At 35.1% G+C, this 21,607-nt stretch overlaps 1 protein-coding gene across 1 annotated transcript in view; it reads right to left on the reverse strand.

Annotated features, from left to right (window-relative positions):
- The window catches only part of VWA3A (von Willebrand factor A domain containing 3A), a 31,780-nt gene that overhangs the window by 869 nt on the left and 9,304 nt on the right, over nucleotides 1–21,607 (reverse strand). Inside the window, exons 12-32 of the mRNA XM_035339659.1 lie at nucleotides 21,213–21,351; nucleotides 21,020–21,123; nucleotides 20,704–20,784; nucleotides 19,158–19,252; nucleotides 17,648–17,767; nucleotides 16,710–16,784; nucleotides 15,849–15,993; nucleotides 14,675–14,873; nucleotides 14,169–14,239; nucleotides 13,073–13,231; nucleotides 12,206–12,296; nucleotides 11,127–11,237; nucleotides 10,552–10,649; nucleotides 10,249–10,401; nucleotides 9,536–9,644; nucleotides 8,086–8,230; nucleotides 7,500–7,644; nucleotides 6,270–6,421; nucleotides 5,015–5,141; nucleotides 4,324–4,421; nucleotides 2,772–2,835 (exon numbers count right to left, since the gene is read on the reverse strand). Of these exons, the coding sequence (XP_035195550.1) occupies nucleotides 2,772–2,835; nucleotides 4,324–4,421; nucleotides 5,015–5,141; nucleotides 6,270–6,421; nucleotides 7,500–7,644; nucleotides 8,086–8,230; nucleotides 9,536–9,644; nucleotides 10,249–10,401; nucleotides 10,552–10,649; nucleotides 11,127–11,237; nucleotides 12,206–12,296; nucleotides 13,073–13,231; nucleotides 14,169–14,239; nucleotides 14,675–14,873; nucleotides 15,849–15,993; nucleotides 16,710–16,784; nucleotides 17,648–17,767; nucleotides 19,158–19,252; nucleotides 20,704–20,784; nucleotides 21,020–21,123; nucleotides 21,213–21,351 (2,481 nt within the window). The remainder of the gene's footprint in view (nucleotides 1–2,771; nucleotides 2,836–4,323; nucleotides 4,422–5,014; nucleotides 5,142–6,269; nucleotides 6,422–7,499; nucleotides 7,645–8,085; nucleotides 8,231–9,535; nucleotides 9,645–10,248; nucleotides 10,402–10,551; nucleotides 10,650–11,126; nucleotides 11,238–12,205; nucleotides 12,297–13,072; nucleotides 13,232–14,168; nucleotides 14,240–14,674; nucleotides 14,874–15,848; nucleotides 15,994–16,709; nucleotides 16,785–17,647; nucleotides 17,768–19,157; nucleotides 19,253–20,703; nucleotides 20,785–21,019; nucleotides 21,124–21,212; nucleotides 21,352–21,607) is intronic.

Raw genomic sequence — 21,607 nt, forward strand, 5'->3', positions numbered from 1 at the left:
CTGCACAAGTATATTACCTTTTACAGCCCTCTGTAACAATATCAGAATATATGCTACAGCATTGTGACATTTCTTAAATCCTTCAAGCAATAAATAAGCATCTTTCCATCCCTTTTGTCATTAATCATCATCTAACATTTACATACATTCAATAAAAATGTAATCAGTCCTATTGATTTACAACTAAGATTTTCATATCAAAACATCTTCATAGTTACACACTTACCAACACAAATAAAATATACTAATAAAAATCACAGACAGTGATACTTAGCATGAGGCACCTTGTTAATTGCAGTCTTCCACAGTAGGTTGGTACTAACAAGGAAGGCAGCAGGCAGGTGGTACAGAGCATACAAGGCTAAAAAGAGACTTTTATGATAGAAATGTTTTAATTCTTTATGGAGACAAAACAGAGAGAGGAAAGGAAAAGAGAGTATCTTCCATATTAAATCATTCCCATCAGCTAGCACTGAGGACATGTGACTAGCTCCTGAATAAATTCAGACCAAGTATCTGTATTTTGCATTCTGGGTTGTTTTTCGTTAAATATTACATATACTCAGACCTGAGATGAATTCCTAGCTCTCTGAAGACAACAGTAACCACCTACAAAATGCTAATGAAGTGTCATCATTGAATTCCTCATTACAAAAATGTATATTTCATAAATAAACTGGAAAAAATGTGACCCAATACTTAAATTTGATTTTCATGTAATGGTACTGGAAAACATTTTTAATCTTTCTATGACAGGAAACATGTAGAACTTAATAGAATTACTTAGAAGACTGGCAGTGTCTGGTTATACAAACATAACCATGTTTTAAGAATATCAAGATATTTCTTGTTTGCATGTCTGAAGATTTATGAATCATCCGCTTTAATTCCTTCTCTACTGCCAACATAAAATGAAAAAAGTAGAAATAATTATTAGCAAACTTCTTTTGGCAAAAACATTTGTTCCCAGCTTTGTTTTCTACACTAAGGTTATTTCTTGGACTTCTATTCAGTAAAGAATTCCCTTTCTAGTATCATAACCATCTGTCACATCTGTTATGGATAAGAGCAACAGCAAACAAGTCTCAAACCAACTGCCAAAAAAGACATCTTTGACATAACCACCAATTGATCAAAACAGTTACAGGGATGATGCAATAAAATATTTTTCCCAGCCTGAGGAGAAACAATAGTTGTGATCCCTGTATAACTACGATATATAAATTCACTGTTTTCTAAAATTTGTATTAACCACATTGGAAACTATCCTTTGCTTATGACTAGACTTTGGAGAGTGCAGGGCTTGATTTACTTCAAGTCTGCAAAACCTGCAAGTGAAGTAAATTAGCATCACTTATCATCTGTAATCTCTTCTCTGCCAGAAGTTCAGAGACAACAAAGAGTACATCTTTCCTCCTTCTGCTTGACGCTGGAAGCTTTATGCATACAATTAAAGAGAAGCAGGCTAGTGGTATCACTCCAATCATCTTCAGCGTCCTTTGTTGGTATAAAATTTAATCCTACAAATCAAGAACATGAATAATTTTTTAAATACAAAATCAAAATATATGAATCACATAAACTCACCATCACAACTGAAAAATTGGTACTGGAAAAACAATATAAATTAACTTCAGTAACTTTAAATCTTCCTTATTTTTTTAATTGTGCTACAATGTTATGTAGTTTCTGAAGTACGTTAACAGGAATGTCTTCCTATACACTTTACAATCAGTACTTTACCGCAGAAGGCTGAAAGACAAGAGATAGTTTTGGGACACTAGCCTCTGTTTCTACATGTCCACAACAACTTTCTTCCTACTACAGGATGGTTGTCCTGTTTCTTCTCCAAGCATACCTCTTTAATGGTCAGTGGCCCTTATACTCTCAATTCTGCTCATATTTGACCAGATTCCAGGTTTTATACTCTACGAAACACGGCTTCTTAATCAGCAGGTCTGACTGTTTTTTTTTCTTCCCTTTGAATGACTAGGCAGTAACGTAAACCAAAATACAAAGTACAGCTATAGAAACAGGGATCTTAAACACAGTCTCACCATACATCTGCCTTACCCAGTCCTTGACCAACATCTCATCAGGCCTGAGTTCTTTACTACAACTCTCTCTGTAGTTGTCTGCCTTCCCATTTTTCCCCTCAAACAGCTCTGTGACAAATGCTTCTGTCAGCTCTTGCTTTTCTTGTTTAACCCTGAGAAAGCACTGTTGCATTCACAACCAGCAATTTCTCTTTTCCTGTATTTTTAATTTGCTAATTTAAAAGTAGCGGGTTGGCTCTGTGAGTGGTTTGGTTTGTCCAGCTGCCTCTCCCACAGTCTTGTAATAATAGTTCAGTGTTTGCTGAGGTTGACTTTACTATTAACGCGATCTTTTTCCAATCAGACTTGCTCATTTAACTGATAAAACACGCAGCCCATGTAGCGCTTCTTACAGCCATTATATCTGGTCCTAACTCTCTCTGTAACGTGCTTAGCTACTTATTCTTAGAAGAAACTAAACCATTAATAATAAATACATATGTGCCTAGCTTCGTTCACCCCAAACAACATACTTCTCTTTGAAGTGTTCTTTGTGTATTAGGTTATACTGTGGAACTAGCTCAGCTAAGCACTAAAATCATTACAATGTTTTCAGCATTGGAAGTGTCATTCCTGCAACTTAATACTCTTTACGTTAAGTTTACAAAACGTTATCCTTCTATTGAAATATTTAAACTATGTGTAAGCTATGATCTATTTGTGGTGACTGTTTACCTGAGCACTTTTTTTAAAGACAGAATTGTCCTTTTGGTTCATATTCCAATTTTGTAGTAATAATCTGTTTGAAAGAAAAAATAAAACAAATAATTACAGCAGCTTTTCATGAACATATACAGTAGCTTTATATGTCTGCTTAGCCATGTCCCTGTGTGACAGAAAATCTTTCTATTGCAGAGGTATAATGCATTTTAAAGCTCTTTAGAAATACTTTTGCTTGCTATTACTAACAAAGTGGTGCTTTCTGATTCTGGACTGGCAGCTAAGAAGCATTAACCATGAAGGCACATAAGGATCAATAAAATTTAACTGTCCTTCCCTTTTTGTTTCTAGGCAGGTATCAAACCTAATTCTAAATGACACTAGAAGCAGCAGGGAATGGTGTGCCCCCTGAGCCAATTCAGTCTACTGAGATAGAGTTGCCATGCAGTGCTAACACGGTTACATTGCTCCAAGGAACTGACTTAGCTCATGTGGAGTCCCCAGGGATACCTCTGCCTAACATCCCATTGTACTGTTACCTGTTACATTACTGTTAACAGAAAAAGGAAAAAGAAACTTCATGCTAAGGGAGGATGCTGAAGAGAAGATAAAGAGAAGACAAAGAAAAAACCTGAAGAGTGCTTGGCAGAACATGCAAAGAGATAAGATAATTGAAAATTAAAGTAAAGAAGGAAGAGGGGAAGACACAGGACAAATTCTGGTAGGCCCAAGACTTAAAGGGGAAAGGAAAATGATTACGAGTCATATTATTTAGGAAAGCAGAAAAAGACTGAGATTAGGAGGTGAGATCTTTGAGAGGAGAACCATTTTGTCAAATCCTTTGGTAAATCAAGACATGTAAGAGTGAAGAAGGTGGTTTAGGTAATCCTCCCAGGAAAAGGTTAGTGGAAACTTTAAAGGTCTTTAGAATCAAAGAGAAAAGGAAATGGATGGTAACTTGAAAAGTAGATGGGTTGAGATGGGATTATTTCAGAACAGAAGATGTTACATTATTTCATGTGACACCGTAATTCTAGCAGACAGGGAATGGATGATGATACAGTTAGAGAAGTCAAGGTAAGGTAGGATAGAAGAAGTCCATGCAGATTTCAGAAAATAAAAAATAATTTGTATTTCAGAATAAGAGGTCAGACTAAAGGAAGAGGTACTAAAAAGGACATTTTATTTTTTCATAATATATACAAGAGAAATATAATGATTTGGTAGATGATAGAACTCAGCAAGGAGATTAACAACTTCATGTCATTTCTCTTTGACAAAGGAGATGGAGGGACCACAACTGAGAAAAAAACAATAGCCTGGAAGTTTAGATCATTGCTCAGATCCTTTACTATGATGGTTGCTAATAGTATAAGACCATAAAACTAAATCCCTGTAAAGCAGACAATTCATTCGCATGTCTTTTTCAAAGCCTTAAAAAAACCTCTAAAACTGACAGTACAAGAAACAGCACTTCTTTTGCAAATAGCAGATACTGACAGTCAGATATTTTTGTCTTTATTTTGTGAAATACAAATGTAATTATTGAAAGATTCTTGATACTCACCTCAAAGATTTTGCCTGCTTTAAAAAACTTCTAGCTTTTGCTACTTCTTCAGTAAGTTTCTTTAAATCATCTCCTTCAAAGTAAGGGAAAACTGGATCCTAAAAATAGAATTAAAATATTCTGCTTTATCATGCAACTACTTATTATTCTCAATTATTTTCAATTTCTACCAATTTAATTAATTGAGCTAAAGCTCTACATCTCCTTGCCCCTATCTACTTGCAGAGGCATTGCAGTTACAAGGGGAGAGCAGAGCAACTCTGGATTGAATATGACTGCTCACTAATACTCTTTCCCACTGTGGCAATCACTAAGGTCTCTTGGTGTAGCATTAATGTCCTATGTAAGGATTTTACAGTGACAAATGAAACAGAAGATGATAAAAAGGCACAGTAAAAGCTAAAGCTAGCTTAAAAACAGCGTCCAGGTATAGGATGATTTTAGTTCTTTTTCAAAAACTATATTGAATTATCTACTTATTTCAAAGGCTAGGCCACCTGGCCAAGGCAGCTAGCAGATACACAAAACCAGATATTAAAACTTCTCCTTTTGGTTGCAATATAACATATCTTGAATCCCGTACTACTACTTCTAGTGATTTTTCTTTTTTAAAATGCAGTTTTACTACAGATGAAGATTAAGTTCGAGTGAAACAAAACCAAGCCTAACAAAACCAAACCATTTAACATACATCTTCATCATCAAAACCCTCCACCAACATTCGGTGTGCTGCTAATTGGCCATCCACATCTCCAAAACTGCAGTGGTAGCGCCCTCCTGTTTGGGACGCAAGCTTCTTCAGAAATTCATTAGCTTCTCTGTTAACAACAAAGCAGTAAGTGACTCATGAAAATTATTTCTCTGAAAGTAACAACAATAAAAAAAATTTCTAAGCACTCCTCAAAAAGTATGATAACAAAACAAGACGTTTGGAGGACATGATTATATATTTCTGTATCATTTCTAATCTTCAAGAGCTAATGAAGAATATACTCTACCTAGTTGTCATAACCTCCGAAGACAGGTTATTTTTGAACATGAGGTTCAGTGTAAAAATGCAGCAATATTTCAGACAGGCTAAGAAAGCCAAAAGCTGGGAGACTCCATAAGGGGAAGGAACATTTTGTGCATGCCCCATAATTTGTTCTCTTGTCTAAGCCTCTATGGCTTGCCATTATCCAACATGTCCAATGGCTAGTACAGTTGCTATTGTATTCTTATTACAAGTATGCTAAATAACACACTTTTACTGCCCTGTCATTTTAGAGTCCTTTCTCAGAAGCACTAGCATTATAATAGACTCAATTTAAGAACAGAAAGGCTGAGTTCTTTAAAACCTGGGACAACTGCTGCATTTTGAGGTGGCAGAATAGATATGCACCTATTCTGGACAGCTTGAAGAGGTGGTCTGTTTGGCTGTCTGCTCCCTGCATCACACAGCCACTATGAAGGTGCATGTAGAAGAGCACATGCTTTCTGGTATTGTTGCATGGTCTCCAATTCTGGACCATGCAAAGATCCCTCCAGAAGAGTATCCAGAGATGTATTTTCAATCCAGACTCCATCATGGCTGGCATTAACACTTTCCCAGTGCTCCCTATTCCAATTCAGCCTAGTCTATTATTTTTCATGCATCTCTAGGGAGGTATACATGAAAGACCACTGACAGAACTATACGAACGATCCCACTGCTGCAGACTATGGATGCATATCACAACTCCATGTGTGTGAAGGCGGTTCTCTCAGGGACACAAGCTGTGGGAGATACAGGCCATGTGGCAATTACCTGTGTCAGAACAGCTTGCCCAGTTCCCACCTGAATGAATGCCTAGCTCAAACCTGTTGTTCAGCGAACTGAGCATATGGCATGCTCTGAATGCAGCCCTCTGACAATAAATAAACTAATAATTTTCATGATTGTTTTGATCTTGCAAAGTAGCACATACCTGTCTGCACAGCTAAATGAAATTGTGTGGATTTTAATATCTTGTTTCTTTCTCAAACTTTCAATTTCTTTCAAAATCAGACTGCAACTGGTATCTGGTTTTCCATCAGTCAATACATACAGTGCCTCTATGTCTTGGAAGCTGAGGGCTTTCTGAAAACCAGAAAACAAGCTAAAATAATTAGAACATTTATATGAAAAGTAATTCTTTAAAATGAAAACACTGTTCCAGTGATCTAAGACAGCTGTATATTTACCACTTCATTAAGCAAGTTAGTATTGTCTTTTCACTAAGTATGAGAAAGATCAAGAATATAACTTTGTAAAAATAAACAAGTACATAATTTGTACCATATGGCACTATAGTCACAAAAGCAGGACACCACCAAAAACTGACTCCTTGAAACAAGCTAAATAGATTCAAGTAAATAGATTCAGTTAACTGTTGTTGGAGAACTGCTGACAGAATATTTTTTCAGCACACTTTGTGGGAGTAAAAGATGCTTAATGGCTGAAAATCAGGTTAATTAGGACCTGGCCATTTTATATTATGAAAAGTTGCTATGATAATTAGCTCAGTGGACATTTCTGCAATATAAACATGTCTTCTAATTCTACTGCACTTGATTTGCCAAGAATTCCAGAAAATTTATATGAAGATTCTGTAAAGGTATCTGGAACAAGAATCACTCGTTTAGGGCACAATTTTTCTACTGATTTAAATTTTAAATCTCATGAAATTGCAAGTTCTTTCAGTCTGTTTTAAATTGTTATTACTAGTTAATTTCTACACCAAGAATTTTTATAGAAGTTTCTTTATCTGCTACTGAAGTTCAAGAATCACACTCAATGCCTATGTGATTCTAACCACCATTAATTCTTTAAAATCCATATTTGGCTCAGACCAAATATATCATAACCACAATTGTACGTAACCATCATTTTGAGGAACTGGCTATTTTCTCTCTCCGTGACTCTTTGAACACAAAGATTAATGCAGCTACTGACATTTCACATTTTTCCTGAACTCAGTATGAACAATGAATGTTTGTTTTTTTGAGCCTTGTGGGCAGGAACAGTGGCTTAATTCCAGATCCATTTGGTGTTTTGAATACAAGAAGTGTTGTGTACTTTGGCCCAAATGTTTTCTAGTATATTATCAATCATATCAGGTGTTTTATCAGCACAAGACACTCTTTCTTCTCCAAAATATAGTACATAATTTACTAACCTGTAAAGCCATAAGGATACATGTATTACCATGAGCGTGGAATTTGGACACCCACTGTACAGCATCATGACATGTTTTATCAGTTGCCTGTACGAGATACTCCCTCCAGCTCTCCGTGTTTTCTGAAAATCTCAGCAGGTTAAACCTGAGGAGAAAAATGGCCAAAATATTTAAACCTAATCAGTACTATCAGTCCCATTGGATAAGCTAGTTTTGAAACAGAAAAAAAACAACAAAAAACAAACAAACAACCAGAAACAATCAAGAACCTATTATTGGAATAAGAAAGTGTCAGAAAGCATAACTCATTCTGCATCAACAGAAAGTCAATTGGAATGCTGAACCCAAAGGATAAACAGCATCAGCCTATGGCAAACATGGCACAAATCTTAGAGAGATGAGAATTCCAAGCTGCTTAAAATGAAAAACAAAAGAAAAAGCATTAATGCCACACGCCTGTTATGCACTAACATACAGTAACTATGTGTACTGTATTTCAGTACTGTATTTTTAGTAATTACTAAATAATCTTATTACATAAGAGTAAGTAGTGCAGGTTTCAGCCTGTATCAGTATTCTATCATACCTGACTTCATTTTTTCTCAGCTGTTCCCAGATAAGGGATGCAAGTTCTTTTGTGATATGTGGCAAATATGGGTCCATGGAACCAGACGTATCAATTAAAACACAGACATTTGCTTCTAAAATGGTACCAAACAATCTTCGGCTTCCTGCACCAGATCATTCAAATGATGTGTCATTACATAGGCTTATTTTGTTGAACATAAGATTTTATTTAGCATACAGTAAAACCTTCAGTCTTTAGGAGTTATTCTGGACACACCTCTACATAATAAATTCTAACCTGTGTGGAAACTAAGTAGTTCAAGGCTTAGTGATGGAAAAGTTTTCTGCTATTACAAATCTAGTACTATCAAGCATTAATTACTAGCCAATTGTTACAACTTGCATTAAAATGTGTAGCTCCTACTCTGCAACATAGAAAAAAAATGAACTATTTCCTAACAAACATATTTATGAGCAACAGAGGGATCAAAATGCTTTTCACCAGCAGTGATGCTAAACTTCTAAATAATGGCGTGTTCTTAGTAAAAGAACCAAAAAAGCTATTTTTTTGTGTGTGTACATGATTGTGTATCATTTGTTGATGGAAAGCTTCTAACACTACAAACATCTACCGTGTATTCATGAACACAATATATAAAAATTAAAATTTTGCATCATGGGCATAATTATTTCACTGCAAGCTGGATGTATATTTACTGCACAGATGCTGAATTCTCTTATAGTCTTATTTCATTGTCATAAAAATACTTTTTAAAAACACTTAAACAAAATAATTAGTAGATTATAACAATAAAACAGAACTTAAATGATTTGGATGATATACTTACTTTTGCCTTTACGTTTCTTGTGCAATTAAAGTGTACAGACCTTTTTTATGATGACTGTCATAAACTGCACTAAAGAACTTGCTAACTTTGGCATACCACGTGTTGGATACTTTGTCTTGCCCTACTCTTAGTGTTGGATACTAAGTGCCAAAGACATCTAGTGTGGAGGAGTCAAGAGGAAATGATGGGCAATTACGACATTAAGTTATTAAACATGTATTAGAAGGTTAAATAATTAGCACCATTATTTAACCTACCACATTTGGGCTTGAGGTTAACAACTCATGTTAAAATAGGCAGCTGGCATAACTCAAACCTATTGTTTAAAACTGTGTGTCAAGCTCACACTTCATTAATATTTTGTCCACAAACAAAGACTCACTGCTAAAATATTTTTTAAAGAAAAAGAAAAACTTAGTTTCCAGTGCATAGTTTGAAACTACAAGTAAACTAATGGAATTTTACAATTCTGCAGCTACAAATCACAGAATAGGCACAATAACTCTTTGAGCCTTGTATTTGAGGCCCAGATTTATTCAGGCTTATTCTCAGAGAAATAGTAGACAAGGAGATTTTATAAATGTTTAAGTTCTGCTTTGCAGTAAAGATGCGCAGCACTACCTGACAGAAGCCACTGTATTCTTTGTAGATAGCGTTGCAACACCTTCTCCATTTGTTCAGTGTAGATTTCCAGTTCTTTAGATTGAACCTGCAGATGTTTCACAACCCCCTGGAAAATTCAGTTTGTACAAAAGCATCGTAATGTCAACGGGTATGAGCTCTGTGGCTATAATATATGCAGTATTAGCAACAGAAATCAGGATGATTAGTTGTTTGCTCTGTCACTACTAAATAACTGGTTTACCCAAATTAGGAAAGCCTAGTTCTAATCTCAGCCAGTTGTATCGAGCAATAAAATTATATAACATGACTGGACAGGTGCTTATGTTGCATTCTTTCTGACAATTTTGTAGATAAAATAGACCAATAATACCCCGGACCTAACTTCCTAGTTTCCACTCTCATATGATATTCCAAAGCCTTACTTACAAATAAATTGTAAAATTATTATTCATGCTGGATGAGCAGAAGAGTTGCCATACATTCCAAAGATCCCATGCAGTTTGCATTTCAAATATACTAAATATTTTTTGTGGTGAACAGAAAGCTAGAGAAAGTCTTCTATTAGCAGGGTGGTTTAGAACAGAAAATAATGGAGGAAAGTGGAAAACACACATTACATTAACATGCCACAAACACTGATTATCATGCACTATCTTTAGCAAATATAAAGCCTTTCAACGATGTAGGTATATGACATCTGCAAAACTTACATTGACTTCTACACTAGGGAAGATAGTACAGTATTTCGCTGATACTTTCTTGTGCAGAGACTCCACAATTTTCTTTTGGTGAGTACAGCCTGGACCAAACATCAGTCTGGGCAATTCCAGTTTAAGTTTTTTAATACTGTACTTAGTCAGCCACTTGTAAGAAAAACAAACGGATCAATTGGTTTTTAGTAAATATTAAAACTGCTTAAGTAATAACATGTTGTACAGAATCACAATTAATACGTTCACATAATTCATATTAAGAATTCTAAAATGCCTATTTATTGGTAAAGAACAAAATACCTCTTTGCTTGAACAGATTTCCTCTTTTTTTGGCAATGTAACAGAGGGAACACTCTTTCTTGTGCACGTTGTCTTTGGATACCTGCGGTATACTGTACCTAGCAAGAAAATGAACAAAGTAGTATTGGGAACCTTAGGTAGGTTACCTCTTCATAGCCCTTCATACATGACTTCATAGCCCTTTTGAAGTTACATATTGGTAAAACAAAACAAAACAAACAGCCAAACAAAAAGACCCCTACTATTTCACACACAGTTTTTTATTTGACAAAAATTGAAAGTTTCTATAAAAAAGTGACTTCTAAAGAAGCCATTTAGTTTTAAAAATTACCTTAAAAATAAAATCTTCTATTCACCTAAGTCGTGGGATTTGTCCTTAAAACATCTTTGATCAGAAGATCTTAAAGCACTTTACAAAAAACGATTAAAACACTCACTACGATTTGATAAATGAAACTCACTTCCACTCACTATTTAAAGCTCACTGATTACATGTGACTTAGCATCCAAACAGTTTAATAATACAAAGACTGATAATAAAAAGGCTTCACAAATAATATCTTGGTAACACATACCCACATTTCTTCCTTTATCAGTATAAAATACTGACAAAGAACATTCTGTCTGCTTCCTTGATTTATGTTTTCTTCTATTCTCAGTCTGAAGCCATTGTTCTATTGTTTGTACTACAAATAAAAAAAGTACAAATGTTGCTTTAATTTTGCAAAGTGTCAAACTGACATGCAACCCAGTTCTTCAGTTCATAACTTCCTATTGCCACAATTATACATACTTAATTTTCTTAGTATTGGTCAAGAAAAATCCATATTATAGAACTAGTCATGTTAATTTCTTACAAATGGAACCATAATCTTTATGACTTATAAATTACCACTAGAAAGAATGTCACATGGTATAACCTGAAACGATTAGGGGCTTAGAAGAAGTATAGCATGTATTGGAAAAGCCAGTTATCATTGCACACAGTACCTGCAATGCAATGAACAAAGAGCGGGAAAATTATAAAAATGTGAGAGGAAGGATTTGGACTTTAATTAACCAACAGTGACTGAAATAAATTTAAGAACTGTTCTATATGCCAATTGTAGCTGCAAGAGACAGCACTGCAGATAACCTGATGTTTGTGTTGAAGTTTTCTTTCATTGCTGGATCACAAATAGAGTAGCATATTAAGAACAATTGGTTACAAGAATATTAATAGAAATATTATATATTGAACTAGTAACATAAATCTATGAATTGTTGAGCTTTTGATAAGAATGGAGTACGAATTAAAAACCAAGAGAAGTGAGGTTCTAATTGTCTTTGAGGATATGACAAAAGGGGGGCTCTACTTTCTGCTACACACACATTTCCTGATACAGGATGAATGTTCAATTAAATAACCTGAAAATAGTTATGCAGCTGGGCACTGTTCCTTCCTCTCCCAACCTATACGTAGTCTAGGTACGTTACGACTAAAACTCATACAGAAGTATTTCAAAAACAACTCCAATGTCTCCTATCACTCTGACTACAGATTAAAATTGCTAATATTTCTAAAAGCTTAAAATTAAATCTCTCCATTCTAATTTAATACTTTCTTCTAAGCAAAACCCAAACTAAAGACAAAAAGCCCCTAATCCATACAGACCTGGTGGAATTTCTGCTTTTGCACTAGTAGGACGCCATGCCAATACTCTTACGGAAGTAGTTCTCTCTGCACTGTGGTTGTCTTTAATACGCTATATAAGCATAGATAATAACAAATAAGAAGTATTTCAGCCATATCATAATTACATAAATTATTCAAAACTGGAACTGTCCTTCATAATTAATTCTAATTCTTGTTTCACTCTGTCTCTTCCGACTAGTCAGTAGTCATTTATACTCCCAAGTGGTAAGCACTGGCACTGGCCAGATTTGCCCACTCTCTCAAAACAGATACATACACTGTCAAAATTAACAAGGAAAGCATCAGCAAAGCCCAAGGGTCTCAGAAGTAGTATAACTCCATGGAAATGAGCACAGGGAGCAGGAAACAAATCCCAAATCCTATGTCTTGCTTTACACCACCTCTCTGGTCAAAGACAGCTGCTACGCAGCTGCAGCTGTCTCATGTATACATGAACAGGATACCACAAAATTCAGTACTGCCTAGAAGGTCTTTCTAAATAGAAGTAACTTGGTAAAACACATTTCTGCTTTGCCTTTGCTTGTATTAAACACTAATTTTTTAAGGTCAGAAGAGGAATTGTATAGATAATTTTAGATACTACAATATTGTTTAATTACTACAGTTCTATTTAATTAGCAGGATTTATTAAGATATACTTTTCTGTTTATGTAGCACTTTGAATGTAAATTAAAATGTAAATTCAGAGTAGTATCACACTTCAGTTTTTACTTCTTTCAAATTTTCAGCCTAAGCACTTCTTTCACAAAGACCAGCATGAGCTGGCTAGAGTCACTACTTGAAACAGACTGCATCTGAAAAATAAGATTGTGAAGAATTTCAAACCATTCTAGCCAGGCTCAGAGCTGTGGGTTTTGGAGATGGCAGCTTCCGTGGCTTTCTTTTCTCTTTTGTCACAAGCATGTTTGAGCTTGCTTCTGGTACAAATGGATTAGCAGACTGATTTCCTGAACGTTGCTTTAAGGATTCCACTAAGAATGCACACTGAAATGGAAGTTCACACTGTTCAGTAATTCACATACACAAAATTTAAGTAAATGACATTTCAAGGACAGACACCCTGTATGTATTATTTTTACAGTAAATAAAACTAATAGAAAATGTACTAATCTGGTAATGCTTAACACCTCTAACTTCTTTGTGCTGTGCTTGCTCAAAAACATAGGAGGAAAATCCTCTGTGCTCTGAGCAAACATTCTAAAAGAAAATGCAATGCTACATGCATCCAAACCAGAACAAATAGGAGGAAGATGAACGTAATACATTCAACTATTAAATTATAATATAAAATATGTCAAGATCCTATTGAGTATCCACCAACTTTTCTTTAAAAACAGAACCAAAAAAAACAACAACAGATTTTTGTCTCAGACTTGCATTCAACAAATTGCTCTGATCTCGGGACAGATATCTCACCGTGTATATCTTTCTCATCCACTTTTATAAGAAACAGCTATCATAATGCCAGTCTAGCTGTACCGCCTCAGCAAATTTGTTGGATATCTTTAGAAAAAGTGCATTTAATACTGAGAGAGGTTGTCTAGTTTTACACCTTTAGTACACTTTTGTGCCAATAACACTCCCTCTGCTGTTCTTTATAGGACTAAATGAACAATTAATTTTACTTGAGAACTCATCATAGGACTAGCCACAAAAATGAGAATCACTTCAGTTGTAATATTCTTATATTTGATAGGAAACCACAGACAGTCCAACATTCACTGCAGTGCTACAGTATAACTGCTCTCTAGTCCATGTTTGCTCCACAGTGACTATTCTCACATTCTAGATTATTTCTCCCCATCTTACAAGGGTTTTCATTTTGTCCAATCTTTTGCACTGCCAGCTGAACAAACACTGCAGATTTTTATTTTTTTTTTTCCTGAAGAAACACAGAATTAAAAAGATATATAATTCATACCTTTTGGGAGTAGTTGTTTGCTTTTTCAATTTCAGACACAATAACAGTAATATCATCACTTTCAAAAATACCTGATAATCGAATATATGCTAATCAGTATTTTTAAACATAATATATATATATGTTTAAAGTATACAACAATTTGTAGAGCATGTCAAATATCAATTAAAAGAATCAGAAAGTCTTCTTTTCCTGTATGCCAGGCAGTCTGGACCTACTACACTAGTAAATAAATTTTAATTGTACATCTTTAAAGTATCTAGCAAGAAATAATGAATTTTAATAGAAAAAAAAAAAAAAACAAATTCCAGCAACAATGATGCATTATAATATTCTGCAAGACAGCTAAAAGCCTTAATCAAACTAAGACCTCTGTTTATATCTCAATACTAGTATAGCATTATCACATCCCAAAAACTAAACAACTCGTTTGGGGGAAAAATGCATTAACACGTATTATTTATTTAATGGAGAAGGACTAAGTGCTGGCTTTCTTTTTTACATACCTGCTTCCTCAAACCAATGAAATCTCCCATTGGCTGCGTGTACTACTTCTTTAAAAGCGATGGCAGTTTCAGTTGGGTTAGCATAGCGGGCTGGAATAATCCCACTAGAGTCAACATCTTCCATTACACTGAACAGACAGACATGAAGCTGCAAATCAAAACCTCTGCAAGCCTCAGCCATATAGGTACTGATTAAGTGCTGCAAAGCAAAATAAAAATAAAAATAAAAATAAAAATCAGTAGCGATCCTGTACCTCAGATGATCTTCCATCTACTCCACTGTTTCCTGAACTGATGAACAAACATGCCCAGTGTGTGCAATTCAGTGCAGGAATACACCCTGAGTAGCCGAATGCCTCCTTAAAGCATGTATATACACAAAAGCTACTGCTGCTATTACTAGTGACAACACCAACTGCTTTGCTACAGCCAAGAAGTGAGTTGTGGTAGTTAGGAGAATCAAAACCACAAGGTGATGGCCTTCAAGCTACCCATGCACTCTAGCAAAGAAGTAGAGATGGAATCTATTCATCTGGACTTTTTGTATGCATTTTTCTTTTTCTTGTTTTCTACATAGGCTTTTAACGATTTCTTGGGTTTGCCCAGAATTTCCAGAAATTTAGTAGCAAAGGCAAGACAGGCCTACAGTACACACATATTTATGCCAATTGGACTATTCTAAGTTCAGAAGTCCTAGGCAGTGCAAGTGGCTCTACAGCAACAGAGCACACACACTATGAAAATACATCCAAGCAGCTGACTGCTGTTATTAAAAATAGGAGCTGTTTCTATATAGTATACTATGAAATTTCACTGCAAAATTATCTGTGGCTTTATATCATTATATCATAAGGAAATGATATAATACAATAATCTGAGTGGGCTTCTTCAAATTAAGAAATATGCAGTGAAATGATAGCCACAGCTGGAGTGAGACATAGATCTTAAAAACACTTCTAGAATTTTCTGATTCACATATTATTAATAATTACTACCTCCAACACATAAATAGTGACTGCAGAAAAAAAAGTCTGAGATACCAACATTTGTGCTGGCTTAGATATGTATACCAAAAGAAAAGAAAAAAAAAAAAAAAAAGAGAGAGATAAATAAAGTTGAGATTAATTCTGATAGGAACTTTCAGAAGAGCTGTAAAACCTGTGATGATACTCACTGTTTCCTGATCAGGTATTCCAGTAGTCAGCAGGTAAAGTCCTTGTGATTTGTATTTATCTTTATCTTTGAAGTCTACTTCCACAGCTTGCCTGAGAGCACTCATGCAATTTCTACTCCCTCTGCACTGTAAGCTCAATACCCACCTAAGAAGAAGTTTACAGTTCTAAGAATTAAAAAAAAAAATTTTTTTTTTTTTTTTTTTTTTTTTTTTTTTTCTGCATAAAGTAATAAGAGACCTAAGAATATTAAATAACACTGCTCTGGAGTCTGAAATTTTTGACAATGACAGCCAGCAAAAACAGATTATACAGGGATCCAAATTACTGATTCTAGTTTCTGTATTTCAACCATGACAAAGTAGTTTTTAAGATAAGATTCAAACGACAGAGATGAAAAAAGTTGTAAGAGCAGAACTGACAGGAATAAAAGAAAACCAAAGAGGTATAATGAAACCACTGAGGATATAATTCCATATAGAAATGTGGGATTTGGTTCCAGTGTATGTGGGGAAAAACATGATTTGAATTCCAGATCTCAACTGAATTTGAAATAGTTTTAAATTCTTCGTGTAACCTGTGCATTTCTTAAAAACTTCTCTATTCATGTGCATATGTATTCTGTATACACATGAAATACAAAGTCACTAGGACATACTGAACTTTATGATACTGTTTTCACAACAAACCATCATAAACAATCACTGTAGAACAGTTCATGGCAAATTATTTTTGTGATATGGTAAACATGCCAATTTTCTAAACTGTTTACAGTGCCAATCAATTATGTTTCTCTGTTATATCTGTTTTATGGTATCTATGTTCACTTAATTCAGAAGTATAAGAAAGTTATTTCATCCTACCTCCAAGCTTTTTCTAAGTTTTCTGGTTGGGATGGAACTAGTTCCAGCTGCCAAGGAACAACGTCACTCCCAAATCTTTTACAGAAAGATAATAGCAATTAATTTTCATAGAACAAAGAAAAAGACTGAGTGAATTCTAAAAAAAAAAAAAAAAAAAAAAAAAAAAAAAAGATTTGGGGTATTAAGAGGTAAAATTTTCTATTTCAAATCATTTAGTTAGTCCATTTTCACTCAGGGATTGTCAGAATTTCAAAGCAGCGGGACTGCATTGTTCTGTTTTGAACAGGATGCTAATGAGCTAGTAAAAGCTCAGCAGAGGACAGAAAGGCTTGCAATTCAAAAAAAAAAAAAAAGAGAGAGAGAGAGAAAACAACACCCACAAAACCAAACACCTCCCACACCCCAACCCATGCTGCCTTCATGATTCTGCTCTCCTCTCCTACCAAATTTGGAACTCCACAAGTTGTTGTCATTCAGGAACCTGCCCAGCTGCTGTTCAGCAGTTGTGCCATGTATTTCTCACTACCAATATGAGTACAGATTTTTAGTACTATTAAACAGTAAAGAAGTGTTAGAGTTAGTGTGAAATTTAAAGTGCACTCTCAGTAATACTGAGGTACATCCAAAACCCCTGTCTAGTAAAAGTTTCTGCCATGTGAATTGATACTGTTGTTATGAACAATATAACAGAAAGAGAATTTTATCCAATCAGTTTCAGTGCCCCCCCAAATGACTTTTAATTACTAATTTGTTCTCTATACATCTAATCCATAAATCTATTCAATAAAGTTATATCAGTGTTACTCTTGCAATTACTTCATCATAAAATGTGAAATACAACCAGAAATCTAAAACATGCCCATTAGTAACTAGTCTATCATCATCCTTCTTTCATTGCAAAATTAAGAGTATTTTAAAAGTCTTAAGTAGCTGCTTACGCTATAATATTGAAGTAATCCTTATCTGACATTTGTTCCTCGAGTAAAAGTCGCAAATAATGTTGGATATGGATGATGTACATAGAGTTTGTTGCTGATATATCAACAAGTATAACCACCCTATATAAGAAACAGGTTATTCGTCAAAAGAACTTAATTATATTTTTTAAATCTTCACTGCACTCTTCAGCTCACCAAGAAAAGCATCTTCTAGCTATGTATAAAAATAGATAAAGACAATCTATATAAGAAAAATAATCTGCAGAACAGGTGAGTTTTTAAAAAAATAATAACAGAAAATTCTGTCTTTCTTAAGCTCTACAGTAATCAGGGTACTGGCATATGTAGTGCCATATTAGCTGTTGGACCCTTAAAAAGCTCCTCTTTCTTCTCTGTACTTGAGTATCCAGAACATAGCTGAAATATGTGGGTGTTATCCAAAAAGAAGAGTTGTTGGATAGTTCATTGTTCTTTCACCAACCATCATTCAACAAACACATAATATCACTCCAAAGGTAAATGGAAAGTTTTCTCCTAGCAAGTCCGTGATAGACAGGCTGCTCAGGTATCGACTGATTGATGTTATCTGGCACACGGTACCTCCTTTGAAGATAAGTATTAATGATGATCACCTTCAGTATGGTCACGTATGAGATTGTGCTTGTAGACACAACGCAGGATGGTCACTGTTAACAGACAGGGGATACCTTGGGAGCAGTGGTTATGAAAAGAATCACAGATGTGGTGGACAGTCAGTGGGATAAGAGTTCCCAACACAATACAGTCACCAGATGGAACAGATGGGCTAATTCAGTCCTTGATGAATGAACAAGGAGATCTCTAGTAACAGAGGCCTCAGCTATTTTCTTGTCTGAAATTTCATACTCAAAGTTTGTAAACCGAACAATAAGAGCATTTATGCAACCTCGAACAAAGTCAGGCAAAGACCTCAGAACACATGCAGGATTTTTTTTTTTTTTTTGGTATATCTACACTGACGTTTGTCATCTGGCACTTGAATGCACCTTACTAAGTGGTGGAGGCAGAAGGTAGTTGTTAAGTTGAAATTCATCTTCTGGTAAGAATCCATAAGAGGATGTGCAGAAATACTCTGGTATAAATACTAATAGCATGGATTGAAGCCTGATGTAAACACTACATTTGGCCAGAAACACCAGGTTCTGTTTGTGTGTGATTTAAGACAGAACAGGTCCCAAAGGCTTACTCCCTAGATAACTCAAATTTAAGAGTCTCATCCTGTTTCTTGGAAATTGCATGGCTTCCTTGACTGACAATCATTGGATTGAGTAAATTCACTAGATTATTAAATACTGGAATATCAGCATTTGTTGTCAAACGGATTGCTTGCACTGGTTGTATCTGCAATTGCCACTTCTACAGATGATTGTTTTCTGCCCTGTGTTCCTGAGTGTTCACTTACACAAACAGCAAAGGCTGACAAATTAGAATCATCACCAATATACAGAATACAACTGTCAGAATACGATACCTCTTTTCACAAACAATTCCCCATATTCTTCTGCTAGCAACGGAGAGCCAGTCGATTCGTTTTTGATAGATTCTTACCATTTTAGAAAGGAGTTTCTGTGGATAAAATATAGAAAATGTAAGCTAAAAATAAATAAATAAATAAGTAGATCTTTTATTGCCAAATGTTCAGAAGTAGCATGACAGCATAGTAATGAAAAATAATAATTCTCATTAATTTTGACAGTAGCATTTTATTCTTAGTATTCTTAGCACTAATAGTATTCTTAGCACTACTGCCTGTAAGAACTCCAGCCGCCTTCACTGTGTTACCTGTATATATTTATATATCCACTTCTTCCACACTCACAAGAGTTCTCAAAGATCTTCAGTATCCTATACACTGTAAATGTTCTCCCAGCATGACAGTAGTTTTAAGACTACCTATATAGTAATATTGACCATGGTAAATATCTAAAAATCCTAACCTAAATCTAAAAATCCTAATCTAAATCTCATTCTCCCTGACCTAATAATGTTCTTAATTTATATACAAGCTTGAACAGAAAACTCTAGTAACAGCCTTGCTATCCTCTTGAAGAAAGTCTGACAACTGCCAACCAGGCTGAAGGTAAATGAAAAACAGGCTAAGTTTGTGCAGCCAGTTCAGAAACTTAAGGTGAATGTGAGGGATGTCAGAAAACACTGTGGAATGCAGCTGGAAGGAGGCAAAATGCAAAAAGTAATACGACATGTTAGAGCATTGTCTTAGACATCAATCTTATCTGTTCTTCAGACTGAACACAATTCCAGTTGTGCTTAACACAAATGAAGAACACCTTTTGGAATAAAGAGCTGTTCTAACCTGAGACAACGCAATCAGTAATTAAATCTTTGGTGTCTGTCTAGAGGGAAGCTTTAAAAGAGTGGTTTACAAACAATGTTGTAGATGGTGTCACTGGTGAATTCAATAAGAACAGGGAAATTCCTGATTAAATCTTGTTTGCTGCTATAAATGCCTTTGTGCATAATCTTTCATATAATGAGACATCTTTTATTTCATGTAACAATCATCCATGCTTGGTGCTACACCACTCCTAGAATGCTCCTCTTGTATGCCTCGAGTCCTTCTTAGCCTAGCCAGTAACAATTAGCCATTCTTTTTCATAAGACTTGTTTGACTTCCAAAGAGATAAAATAGAAATTTCTTTTTTAATGATTAAACTAAGATGAAATGGGATAGTTTTGTTAAAGCAAGGAAGAGTCCTCTGTTAAAAAGTTTCATACATACGGTATGGGTAAAATAACAGAAATACACCCTTATACACAGATCACAAAATGCACAATGCTATATTTATGAGCAGCACTGATGAACTCCTTCTCTCACTTACTCTTCTTCCTTACTACTACACCAGTCTAGGTCCCAAATCCAGCCAGATGACTGCAGACTTGCATGGACAGCTGTCTGCATGTGAATCCCTGCAGTACTTACGTAACATGAAAATTCACATGAAATACCTAGATGGTAATCTAGCCCTGATGAAGCCATGTCACTACAGTCAACTCACCTGGTAGTTGTATAATATTGGCAGGTCAACATGGATATTTTTCACAGTTCCATCATGCCATTCAAACTGCATCATCACTTTCTAGAAGGATAAATAATACTTTATGTGTTTACAGAAGCCTATAAACTGCACTAGCATGGAATTCCTTCCTGAATTATTTTTAAGAATAATATAAGCATCTGGTTTGAATACACAACTCCAATTTCAGTTAAAGCCTGCAGAATTTCATTATCTTGTAAAGCACCAATTTAGTTGGAAAAACGTAGCAGTAGAAAGAAACAAAAAGAAAAAGAAGAAACAGGTCCCCATCACTTGCCTCATGTAGAGTTGATGATACTGTTTTTTGCAGAATAGGTACAAATTCTTCCACAGGAGAGAAAGCATTGGGAGCCAAAACTTGATAAAGATTTAACTTCTTAGCTATAGCAAGAAACAAAGAAATTAAATAAATCACATTCTCTGTCTTTAATTCCTGTTTCATATCTGTTAACCTTTCCTTTCTGTGCTACCTTTCAATCCATTTGTCTTTAACCAGTCTGTTGAGGTTTTGGCCAGGAAGCATGGTGTTTGAATAACTAATGGTCCTTCGTGCTTTGGAGGCTTTGGTAGGAAGCTGGAAGTTGCTGTATTTGCAAATTCTGTGGAAACCTAAAATGGATTTTAAGAAAAACTCTTGCAAGTTTTAGCATACTTTTTTCTCCACCTTAATCCTAAATATCCAGCATAGAATATTTGTTTTACTTATGTTCACTGGAGTGCTGAGATTTCAATAATCAAAATACTTCAAAAATTGCTACCTATGTCCTCCTAGAAATAGGTTTTGTGGGACAGTGCTCCATTAAATTCACTGTATTGGCCACAATGCAAAAATCCACAGGGGAAATGAAAACATCATGGTCGTATG

This window comes from Oxyura jamaicensis, chromosome 14, assembly GCF_011077185.1.
Source record: "Oxyura jamaicensis isolate SHBP4307 breed ruddy duck chromosome 14, BPBGC_Ojam_1.0, whole genome shotgun sequence".
Lineage (NCBI taxonomy): Eukaryota > Metazoa > Chordata > Aves > Anseriformes > Anatidae > Oxyura > Oxyura jamaicensis.